Raw genomic sequence first — 13,278 nt, 5'->3', positions numbered from 1 at the left:
TGGTATATTTTCGTTCCTTTTGCAAATTCTCGTTTTAATGTTTCGAAAGCTTCCTCCTGTTCTTCTTTTCAATTCCATTTTATTCCTTTTTTAAGCAATTTTATCAGAGGGATTTCCTTTTGGCTCAAATCGGGAATCAGCTTTTTAAAATAATTAATCGTGCCAAGAAAACCTCTCAATGTTTTCAAATTCGTTGGTCTTGGGTATTCATCTATGAGCTTGACTCTGTCTTCGGCCAATCTTACTGTTTTGGTGTCCAATTGAAAACCCAAATAAATGACTTCTTTTTGAAAAAATTGACATTTTTCAATGTTTAATTTCAATCCCGCTGTGTCCAATTCTTCCAGAATTATTTCTATGTGTTCCAGATGACTCTGAGTATCTTGTGAAAAAATTAATAAATCATCGATATAATGAACTATGAAATCTTCATGGCGATTCAAAATGGTATGTAGAGCTCGGACGAGTGCAGCACAAGCACTCTGCAATCCAAATGGCACTACCTTAAACCGGTAGACAATACCATCAATAGAAAAAGCGGTGTAGTTTCTACACTTTTCAGCTAACGGTATCAACCAAAAACTGTGTTTTAAGTCAATTTTCGAAAATATGTGTGACCCGGTGATTCTTCCAAAAATGGCCTCGATGTTTAGAGGTGATTCATATTGTGATACAGTGTGCTGGTTGATATTCCTGGCATCTAAACATAATCTCAATTCTCCATTGCTTTTCTTTACTATCACAATCGGGTTAACATACGGTGAATCACATCTTTCGATGATTTGATCTTCCAACATTTTATTTATTTCTTCTTTCACCTCTTGTCGATACTTGTATGGAATTGGGTAAGTCTTTGATCGAAAATTTCCCAAGTTTTTCACCTCAAATGAATGTTCGTACTTTTTAGCCACTCTGTTTTCCTCATTGATCAAATTTTCGTAGTTTCTTAACATCAACCGCAATTCTTTTTCTTTCCCTTCTCCACATATCAATTTTCTGTCTTTTTTCTCAGATTCTTCACACATGTTTAACGTGCATTCTGCATCCTCGTTTGCATATACCTCCTCTTCAAATACCACTGTTTCAATCATATTCTTTTCACTTTCATTTTTTAGCTTTATTTCTTCTTCTCCTGAGCTCATCTCTTCTTTTGAGGAATCCCAGGTTTCCTTTGTTTCTGATACTCTCAAATTTTCTTCTTCTGGGCTCAACTCTTCTTTTGAGGAGCCGCAGGTTTCATTTTCTTTTATCTTTTTCTGACCTTTTCTCCTTTTTTTTCTTTGTCCTTGCTTCGCTGCCAAATTCATTTCCACTGTTTGTTCTTTACCTGATTCGTCCGTATTTTGTTTCTCATGTTCCTTGTCCTGTTCTTTTTCTTTTTCTTCTGTTAGTTTCATCGTATTATTTTTAAAATCTATCACTACATGTTTTTCTGCCAATTCGTCAACTCCTACTATCATGTCATGTGACATGTTTGGCATTATTACACATCGTAGTGCATACATATTCTTACCCAGTCGTACCATTACTCGTATGCCTTCATTTATAGTTGCCAATGTCCGTTTGTTTGCGCCCACTAAATTTACCCTAGGTATTTTGTAAATTAAATTTGTTAAGTTAACTTCTTCTATTAGTTTTCTGTTGACCAATGTTATTTCAGATCCAGTGTCTATCATAATTTTAATTGGTTTCTCGTTGATAAATCCATCCACAAATTTTAAATTAACTCCATTTTTCTTTTCGTTGTTTCCTGCCAATTTAATAAACTCCTTGGGGTGACAAAAGATTCCTGTTAGATTTTTGGTTTTTAGTGAGCGCCGTCGTGAAAAGACGCCGGTTGCTCATCGTTGTTTATATTTTCGTCATAATGTCTCTCTCCGTCATATTCATCTGTCTGGGTATTATTTACTTCTCTTCTATTTTCTCTTGGTCTGTCGGATCTGTTTCGGTTTTCGCGATATCCCTGTTCATTTTGTCTACCATTATTTCTGTTTTCTTGATTTGAGCGTGAGGTGTTTCTATTCTGGTATTCTCGATTTCTGTCCTCATTCCATTGCCTATTTCTTTGTTCATAATTTCCTCTTCCGTTGTCTCTTTTTTCGTTTTCCCTTCTGGGATTAAAATCTCGTCTTGTATAGTCCCTCCTATTTTGATTTCTATCTCTGTAATCTTGTGTTTCTCGGGGCCTGTAATCTTCTCGCGACCTTCTTGATTTTCTTTCTCTTAGACGTGATTCTCTTATTTGTAGGAATTGGCATAAACTATCTATGTCTTTGTAATTTTGCAATGTGATATGGTCTTCCAGCGTTTCCTCGAAATGTCTTGCAATCAGTTCGACTAATTGTTCCGATGAGTAATTATATTGTAAATGTTTTGCATTATTGTAAATTTGCAAAGCATATGTCCTTTCTGATACCCCCATCCTATCATTGTATTTCCCATTTTGCAATTCCTTGTTAATTTCCAATTGTTGGACTTTTCCCCAGAAATAATTCAAAAATTTTTGTTCAAATTGTTGCCAATTGCCGAATTCTTCTTCTTTACTATCGAACCATAGGCTTGCTTCATATTTGAGATGGTTTCTGATAGTTTCTTTTGCTGTTTCGAAATTTCCGATGTGCTGTATTTTCTTTTTCAGGCTATTTATGAACGGCACTGGGTGTAATCTTCTTACATCCCCGCCAAACCTTATCTTCACGTCATCTGTGCTATGTATAACCATTTCTCTTCTTTCTCCTACATTTTGTTGAATATTGATTTCCGCAATCTTTCTTTCTATTTCTTCTCTGTCTACTTGAATAGCATTTTCCAACTTGTTTTCCAAACTTTCCATTTCTTTATTCTGGCAATTCGTTAACTCCTTCATTTTATTTTGAATTTTCATTTCTTGTTCTTTCATGTGGTCCTTCATTCTCATTTCTTGTTCTTGCTTGTGATCTTTAATTTTCATTTCATACTTTCCTATGCGTTCCTCCATTTTCTTGTTGTTCTCTTCTATTGCTTGTTTCATTTTTTGTTGTGTTTCATCCATTTTTTGATCCAATTTTTGTTGTGTTTCATCCATTTTTTGATCCACTTTATCCATTTTCTTTGATGCTTCATCCATTGCTAGTTTTGTTTCCTCCTGATTTTTATCCATTGTCCTTTTTGCTTCATCCATTGCTTGTTTTGTTTCTCTTTGATTGTCATCCATTGTTCGTTTTGCTTCATCCATTTTTTTTGACTGGAGTTGCATAAGTTGTAATATCTTTTCTAATTCTGACAATTCTTTTTTCTTGTTTCCATGATTGTTGTGTTTAAAATATCTTCTTGGACTGAATTATTCTCTTGATTTGAATGTTCTTTTTGTTTTTTGTTGTCTTTGCTTTGGCTTCTTGTCACAGACATTTGTTTTCAAGAAGTACTGTCCCCGCCAAATATGAAATTTTACTAGTATGTTACCAAGACGACTTTTTCTCACCCAAATATTATAAATTGTCAATAAATATATGAAATGTAAATATCGTAAAAATAAAATATTAAATCAGTTATGTAAAATTTGTACCTAAAGAGATCTAAAATTTTATGTTATCAAATGTAAGTATCTCACTTTTTACCACAGGCATATAAATTTTCAAATACCGGCTTTACTCTTTCTATCCTTCAAATTTGCCACTAGAAATACTTTTCAATGCTTTCCACGTTGGACGACAGTTGATGTGATCTTGATTATTGATATGAGATAATATTCTTATTTGTCATTTAATTTAATCAATGCATTAATAATAATTTAATTAATTAACCAGATCACATATCAATATATTTTCAATCTCAGGGCGAATTATAAAATTAATTACTTACTTACGTGGCTTCTCAGTATTTCTCAATGGTTCCTAATCGGGATAGGAAAGAAAAGAGTAAAATAATACACACATATGGGTTACAATTATAATCAAAATATTGTTTATTTTATTTAAATGGCAATCACTGCTTAATATGTGCTAGATCTTATTATTCTTAAACCTAACATTTACAAATGGGAATCTTATTTCCTTTTGGTTTCCAATTGAAAGTTTTTATTAACATTTAACTATTAGGATTTATTAGCAACAATTCTATTTAAGTTTGATGAAGCTTTTCTGATATTATTGATTATGTTCTTCAATTTATAATGTGGTATTTAATACGAAAAACCCATACATTCATGTCCAAACAAATGAGACTGACCTTTTTCTGGTGAACTGAGAATGTCTTCACACAAGACCCGTTTCCTGCTATCCTTGGCTGCGATCAAAACCTCGTCCTGGCTTTCAGTAATGTTCTCCTTTGAAGATTAGCTCGTATAGCTCTCGTTCCTGCTTCTGTCGTGATGCTGTGTTCTACCTTTTTCGAAACTGCAATCAGCTACCGGGACACTCTTGGCTCAAGGAGGTTCTTTACTCTCAATCTGGCCTACCTCTCGTTCCACGATAGATCTCCACACTCACGGAACTACACCGGCTTTCTCACTCTCCGTACACTACCGTCTACTACTCGGACTTCACTTCTCGACCGCTCAAAACATTCTGATCTCTCTTTTCAGTCATTCACCTACTTTCTAAATATCCCTTCCAGATACACAAATCAACCTTCCACCATCAACTCTCATTCGCAGTATTCCTCAAAACCAATTTTTAATCTTTCTAAATATGCTTAATGGATTTCAAAAAAAAAAAAATAGTTAATTCCCATTCTAAAATTACTTTTTCTACTATTTACAAATTTTAATGACCTATTCTCTATTTCAAACGAGTCTTATTTAGCATAGGCTAATGATCGAACCTTCCGCGAACAACGATAATGGTACGCGCCATTCACTTTGTTTATTCTAAGCGCATTGTCCCGAGTTTCGTAAGCTTCGTCTAATCACTTCTTAAAATTAAACATAACAATTTGTTGTATACAGGTTGTTCTAAATTTATATGCCCGTGGTTGAGAAAATTGAAAATATTTTATATTAAATTGAATACTGTTTATAATTATCAAAATTTAATTTTCATATCAAATAGAAATATAACAGTATGTATAACGTACAACAGCAACGGTCTATTAGTGCAATATTTTTTATTGATTGTCAAAATTGTTTGATATTACTAATTTATGTCGAATACAGAGTGAGTCAAAATTCTATATTTATTTATTGCTAATTTAGGTATTGGAACATGATGGATATATTATACTGCCTTATCAAATAGATAAAGTAGTGCAGTTGTATGAAACTATGATGACCAGACACTCGACCATGGTAATAGGACCTACAGGAGGAGGCAAAACAGTTGTAATTCAAGCTCTCGCAAAAGCTCAGACACATTTAGGTTTGATTACTAAGCTACGTGTTTTAAATCCAAAAGCTTGTTCTGTGATAGAACTTTACGGAATTTTAGATCCAACCACACGAGATTGGACAGATGGGTTATTATCTAATATTTTTAGAGAAATAAATAAGCCAACTGACAAAGAGGAACGACGGTAAATATGCATTTCAATTCGTATCAGTGTAGCTGTTAGAACATTATTTTCCTTTTCATGACCATTTTTCAGTGCGTCATAAATTATAGAAAAAAAGGCAATTCCGTGATAATACACATTTATGACATTTATTCTAACATGACATTTTAGTTAAATCTGAGAGTTGTCAAATTTTATTTTCAATTTCGAATAAAAACAAATCAATTGTGTCTATTGCATTTATAAAATGGTATTTTCTTTGATTTGTATAGTTTTATAAATTGTACAGATTATATTGATAATATTATTATTTTATTTAATAAATAATTCTTTTTTAATTATGGCGCCATCTATTGACAACTAGAGTAATCACCGAACTAGAATAATTACCAAAGTAATCACCGACGTGCCTTTTTTTCTGTCACATACAATTTAATGCGTTAGAGAGAAATCGAAAAACTGTTACGCACTGAAAAATGGTCATGAAAAGGACTATATCTATGTGTATTTGTGTATTCAGCTCAGTATAAATGTACATGATGTTATTAGTAATTCCATTAAAGTTTAGTGAATGTGGAACATTTAAAGGTAATAATAGTACATTATGTGTCTAGTAATAAAAACAATACATTTCCGAAGAACGATGCAGATTATTGGACGAAGCACCAACCGAGGTCAAGCATCAAAATTTGGAAATGTTTTTACTATGGGATATACATACATACTATTTTATTTTCAATCGCATACAATTTGAAAAATGCGTTAATAAAAAATACCTGATATCTATTATTATATTTTCTTCTTTCTCTATAGTATAATTATTAAAGAAACCTCAAACGCGTCAGTCGTGTTCCATTATTCAAATTTCCCTGGATAGACTAATCTAATCAAAATTTTGTTATTCTAAATCGCGACTGAATTTTACCGCCGTTAGCCGCTATTTTGAAATTAAAGGAGAAAAGTTTTTGCTCAATTTCTCCTCCATTTTCAACTTTTCGACAAAAATGGTAAAAAATTGTTGCGAATACGATTTCCTACAATTCCTTTTTTTTTCAAAATTTTCAATCAGAATCATAAGCATAGTACCTACCTTAAATTTAGAATAGGTATATCACAAAAATCAAAATTTTTTAACATATAATTCTCTCCATTTTTGTTTACGTGAATTTATAAAATGCAGTTAATAAACAATGAGACATATTGATAATAATTATGATAATGATAAAGATGTCAAGATATGGATGTCAAGCCCAAGAATCCATCCAACATCTTACCGGGGGCTGCCAGGCGTTTGTCGGAACTGATTATAAAGAACGCCACGACTCAGTAGGAAATATTCTCCACCAAGAACTAGCTAACAAACTTGGACTTCTCCAAACCCACCATCTTCCTTATTATCAATACGTCCCTGATAGAATGCTTGAGAACGACAACTACAAGCTATACTGGGATCGCACTGTGCTCACAGACCAAACAGTGGCACACAATAGACCGGATCTCATACTAGCTAATAAACTTACTAGGCAAACAACATTAATAGAGGTGGGGATACCTAACAACAATAATCTGCGTCTTAAGCACAACGAAAAGATCGCCAAGTATAGAGATCTCGAAATACAAATAAGGAGACAATGGAGAATGGAAAGTACCCAGACAATACCTATTATTCTTTCTACTACTGGAGTCATTCCAAAGAACCTCATAGAAAACATCCAAAAGCTGGGTCTAAATGAACATCTTTACAAGACTATGCAGAAAGCTGTGCTACTCTCAACCTCCAGATGTGTGCGAAAATTTTTGGGAGATACTCCGGCGTACCAAGACACCTAGGGCTCGATAGCACGGAAAGAGTCCCACCAGAGCTCAATCCTTTTGATACCCTAGGTATCTGGGATGAGTGAATTTTCCCCTTAGAGGGAGTGAGAGCCGTATGGCTAAATCTGGATGATAAACAGGGGGTGTGAGCCGTATGGCTAAATCTGATGATAATATTCTGTTTCCCAGAAACAAAAGGTTCATTACACGCCATTCAGGATCAGGTTATACCAACCAAAAATTATTTGAAATATATCGTCAAAGACCCTCAAATCCAAAACGACAGATGCTGATATGAATGTCAAGCCAAAAGAATCCTCCACCATCTTACCGGGAGCTGCCAGGCCTTTTAGTCCGTTCTTTAACGGTAAAATATTGCAAAACCTCTAAATTTTAAAGAACCGCTTGGATTGACATTAAATTTGGCATACACATAGCCAATAAGTCAAAGAAAAAAAGTGATATTGTGCCGATGTGTGCTTTTGTCCTGGGGGTGGTTTTCACCCCCTTTTGGGGGTGCAAAAAATATACGACCAAAGTAAGTTCAGAAATGGATAAACTGACTAATTGTAAGTAACTTTTGTTCTATAGAGTTTTTTCATTGAATCAATATTTTCGAGTTATTTGCCAGTGAATATGTTCATTTTTCAACAAAATAACCACGCTTTTAGACAGTTTTTCGTAAATAACTAAAAACGTAATTATTTTGTCGAAAAAAACATTCTTAGCAAAAATATAGCCTGTAAAAAATTTAAAAAAACGGTGTATGCATCACGTTTCTATACCTAGTAGAAGCAGAGTTATAGCTAATGAAAAATAGGTTCATATTCGTCAAATTCCAAATGGAATACTTTAACGTGAAATAACCAAAAATAAAGAACATTTCGGGAAAACTCATTACAACTTATTTAAAATGTTAAAAAAAAGCTTCATTTTTGTTTTATAAAAAAAAATTTTAGCATCAAAAGTAAACAAGTTACGTTCAAAATAATGTTAGTCCCTTTTTCTGGTAAAAAAATCGGGAAAATCACCTTCTAATTAGTATCTCAAATGTACTTAATCGTTACGACTTTACAAGTTTCTTGACTCGTGTATGTATTGTTTATATGATCTGTAGGTTTCATTGGTTCAAAGTTCTTATTTTTGAAAGGGCTGTAGTTAAAAGGGGTTGAACGAGTCACTGATCACGAATGTATGCAAATTTAGAAACACCAAGTTTTAATCAATTTTTATCTTACAGAAAAACAAAAGAATACAGGATATTCAGAAAAGCAATGCTGACTTTTTTTGTTTTTTGAGATTTTTGGTATCTCTAACAATTTTTAATTTATTTTGAAAAAAAGCGTATTTTTCAAAATTTAAATTTTTGAAAATTTCACTTTGAAACCAAATTTTTTCAAAAATAAGCACTTTAAATCGATGGAACTTACAGATCATATTAACACAACATAAGTAAAATAATTTGTGGAGCGGTAACGACTAATTTCATTTAAGTTGCTAATTAGGGGGTGGTCTTCCCGATTTTTTTGCCAAAATAAAGGGATCAGCTTTATTTTGAGCGTAACTTGCTTAAATTTGATGCCAAAAACTTTTTATAAAAACAAAAATAAAGATTTTTTTAAACCATTTAAAAAAGTTATAATGGGTTTTCCCCAAAAAGTGCTTAATTTTTTGAATATTTCACGTCGAAATATTATTTGAAATTTGGCGAATATGAACCTATTTATCATTGGCTATAATTCTGGTTCTGCGAGGTCCAGAGACCTCACGCGTAAATTATTTTTTTTTACTTTTTTTTACAGGATATATTTTTGCTAAAAACGTTTTTTCGGCAAAATACTTACTTTTTGAGTTATTTGCGAAAAACTGTCTAAAAATGTGGTTATTTTGTTGAAAAATGAACACATTCACTTGAAAATAACTCGAAAAGTGTTGACTTGGCGAAAAAGCTCTATAGAACAAAAGTTACTTAAACTTAGTCAGTTTATCCAGTTCCAGACTTATTTTGGACCTATATTTTTTCACCCCCAAGAGGGGGTGAAAGTCACCCCATGGCAAAAGCACACATCGGCACAATATCACTTTTTTTCTTTGACATGTAAGCTATGCGTATGCCAAATTTCATGTCAATCCAAGCGGTTCTTTAAAATTTAGAGCAAAAACCGTGAAAGAATGTACTATTTGCTTCAACTGAGTACAAGGAACGGCGTGGCTAACATCCTTCATCAAGAGATAGCTACCAAACTGGGACTTCTCCAAACGGACCATCTCTCATATTATCAATACGTTCCTGAAAGTATGCTTGCGAATGACAACTACATGCTATACTGGGACCCCACTCAGACCGGGATTTAAGGCAGTGGGGGCCCCTGGGCACAATAATTGGTGTGGGGCCATACCTCCTACCATTAAAAACATTGTTGTTATAACTCTGGTATACAGCCAAATACAGGATTTTTCCTTTTAAAAATTAAAAAAAAATGTTGATCTACTTTTATAAATATATTTTTAAACAATAAAAATACAAGAGCTGTATCTTGTTACAGTAAAATATTAAAAATAAACATGGTAAAATATATAGTTAAAGTCCGGATACCTTTCGAGATTTTTTAATTGAAAATACTTTAATTATGTCGGACATGTCTAGTTGCTTTCATCGTGTTCAATGCTCATTATAGAGAGATGATTTAAACTCTCTTGGCCCATCATAGAGCGAAGTCGATTTTTAATTAACACACATTTTGAGAATGATCCGTCTCCACTGCAGTTAGTTAGCATCAGAACTAGATATAAACTAAGTGTCACCACAACGTTTGGAAACGCATAATTCTTTAGCAGTCGGTACATTTGAAGTTTTTTACTTATATTTAATGAGCCGATTTTCTCTTTAAATGAATTCAAAAACTCTATAAATTGTACCAGTTTGACACCTAGGTTTTCATCTAAATCATTGATATAAATGTCGGTAAGCTTCAGTGAGTGAGCTTCAAGTTCATTGGGAGTTCAAGTTTCCAAATAATGTAAAAATCCAAAATTGGAATGAATGTATTCATACGCAGAAAGCCTCTGACTTAAAGGGGAAATGAAGTGATCTATAATAAAAATTTTAATTCCTAAGTTTCTCTGATGTTGTCATTTCAGTTTTTGAAATATTTCTTAAAAGAATATAGACCCTTTAAGTGATCTAAGTGTCGCCACTACTGAATTAAGGTCAATATTTGGATCTTGGAAAATAGTATTTGTGCTGTTTGTCCTACATAACATTTCATTCCAAAATATTCCTGTTTCCAGTAAACACATTCGATTATACAAACCATTTGCATCGCTACGAGTTTCAAATTGTTTCTCACCGTCTTCTGACATTTTGGATAAATCTCCTTTAATCTGATTATAACCTTTAACCAGTGCTTTTGCGGCATCACTTCTTGAAGACCATCTAGTAGTATTTATTTTTTTAGCGTTGCTCTCACTTAAAGATGCAGCTTTTAAACACTCGATTAACAAGTTGTATCTATATGTAGAGGAAGTAAAATAGTCTTTCCAAGAAATTAAAGAATGCTATGGCAGCAGGACAGCACTCACAGTGCCGGTTTAACCTAACTTCGGGCCCTGGGCGCTGGAGGTTTAGGGGCCCCCTTCATTGCTATTCGTTGTCAGTTTTTTAACAAGAAAACACATGCACGAACTATTAAGGTTTATTTTATAAAATATTTTTTTTAACAAGCAAGGAGAATAACAAACGTAAAAAATAATCCAAAAAATACATTTAAAAACATAAATAAAACACACAAAGTTCCCCAAAACAAATATGACAAACAAAAAAACATATTCTAAAAAATACATAAAGACAAAATTTAGATCACTTTTTTTCTTGACTTGGCGTTCGCAAACTTGAATATAATATTATCACAATTCAGTTTCTCCAGTTCTTCATTCTCTATATACATTAGTGATAATGCGTCTAGGTTTTCTTGACCCAAATTTGACCTTAAATATGTTTTTATTCTTTTTAAAGCCGAAAAAGACCGCTCGCCTGACGCATTAGAAATTGGTATGGTTAAATAAATTTGCAGTAAAGTTAAAATATTGGGAAAAGTTGCCTTTACACCCTGGATGACATCAAATTTTTCATAAATTGTATGTTTATTCAAATTTTGGCATAACGTTACAAAATGGGTAATTTCATTATGCAAGTTCTCTTCGGTTTCATCAACATCTTTTTTATATTTCTCACATAAAGTAATAATTGACGTCTTGATTTCTTCTTTATCTAGCGTAAAAAAACATCTAAAAGCTGATGTAACACCCTTGTAGCATTCAATTCTCTTTAAAAGATCTTGAGTAATATTGTCGCATATAACATTAAATACATTAATTCTGAATCTCTCTTGCCCATTTAAAATCGTTTCACTTTCACCTGCTTCATCGAAAAATGTTTTTCTTTTCTTTGTTCTTTGAAGGTCAGCTGTATAGTAGATGTTTGAAATATCCTCGCCTTCGCAAAAGAAAATTTTAGCTTCTTGTTCAATTTCGCTAAACTTCTTTCTTACGTCTCCAACAAAGCTCAAAAGAGATGTCATTAATTCTACTCCAATTGACACGTTTAAGTCCACAGTTTCTAAGGTTTTGCTTGTTGCATTCACTCGTTCCAAAATTCTTGCCCAAATCAGTGTCAATAGAGCTGTCTCAAAGGTATCCATTTTATTGTGCAGTACCTTGGCTTCATTTCTAACTGCTGATTTTTCATCTCTATTATTGCTTAACTGAAAAAAAATATGTTTGATGGCTACGTAGTTTTTAAGTAATTCATTTACAGCGTCAAATCGGGCGGACCATCTGGGTTCAATTAATCTTTTTACACAACATTTACCGCTTTCTTTCAGCAAATTCCACCTTTGAGGAGAAGCCGAAAAAAACGTGTAGATACTTTGAACAGTGCTGAAATAACCACTTGCTTCCAAGCTGGATTCACATGCAAAATTCACTGCTAGATTTAGAGAATGATTCGCACATGGGACATAAATAGCAGTTGATGATAACGCTCGTATTCTTGCTTGAAGCCCTGTGTAACGACCCGACATATTTGCGCCATTATCATAGGTCTGTCCTCGACAATTTTCAATATCTAAGCCTAACTTTTCTAATTTGTTTATAACCACATCTGTTAAATACTGTGCGGTGTGTCTTTCCAACTGAATAAAACCAAAGAATCTCTCAACTACCGTATTGTCCTTTACATACCTGAGGATAAAAGTAAGCTGGTCTTGATGGCTGATGTCTGGAGTAGAGTCTACAATTATAGAGAAGTATTTGGCTTCTTTAATTTCCTGTATAAAAGTTTCTACAAGTTTTGCTTTCATCACTTCCAGGAATTCATTGCAAATTTGGTGAGACAGATAGCTAATTGAACCTTTTCCTGTATTCGCATTCCGCTGTAAATGTTCAGCTAAGAAGTTGTCAAATTTAGCCAAGTATACAAGACAACTTAAGTAATTGCCTCTATGACGACTTGTTAAATCCTCATTGGATCCACGGAAAGCAAGTCCTTGAGAAGCAAGAAATTTACTGGTAGCAACAACTCTTCTTAGGACTTTTACGCAATAGTCAGCTTCGCGTTCCACTTGCTCTTTCAAGCCAGCGTCTATAACTTCAATTAATGATGATCTTGTTATTAACGTGACCAGAGAGTTCAGATGAAATTTACTCTCTTCGTGGGATTTGAGCACACTATTCAAATGTTTCCAGTCGGTACATCCAAAATCACTTAAACTATTTTTTTCAATTGAAAATAATTTGCATGGGTAAAATAAACAGCTTTAACACTTGTGTCGTATATTAGCCAATCTCTCTTTTCTTTGCCTCCATTGGGTTTAACTCTATAAAAGTTGCTTTCATTTAATCGTCTATAATAAATTTTGTCTCCATCTTGATACATTTTTTTACAATTTTCTAAGGGATCGCTCTTTGGTTTAGAAGTTATCACAGTTCTTATAAAAT

General features: G+C 33.2%; 1 protein-coding gene across 1 annotated transcript in view; it reads left to right on the top strand.

Moving 5' to 3' along the window:
• The window catches only part of LOC114336768 (dynein axonemal heavy chain 10), an 863,661-nt gene that overhangs the window by 451,338 nt on the left and 399,045 nt on the right, over positions 1 to 13,278 (top strand). The window contains exon 35 of the mRNA XM_050648469.1: positions 5,171 to 5,487. Within this exon, the coding sequence (XP_050504426.1) occupies positions 5,171 to 5,487 (317 nt within the window). The remainder of the gene's footprint in view (positions 1 to 5,170; positions 5,488 to 13,278) is intronic.

Source organism: Diabrotica virgifera, chromosome 4, assembly GCF_917563875.1.
Source record: "Diabrotica virgifera virgifera chromosome 4, PGI_DIABVI_V3a".
NCBI classification, from domain to species: domain Eukaryota; kingdom Metazoa; phylum Arthropoda; class Insecta; order Coleoptera; family Chrysomelidae; genus Diabrotica; species Diabrotica virgifera.
This window is presented reverse-complemented; position numbering and strand designations above follow the sequence as displayed.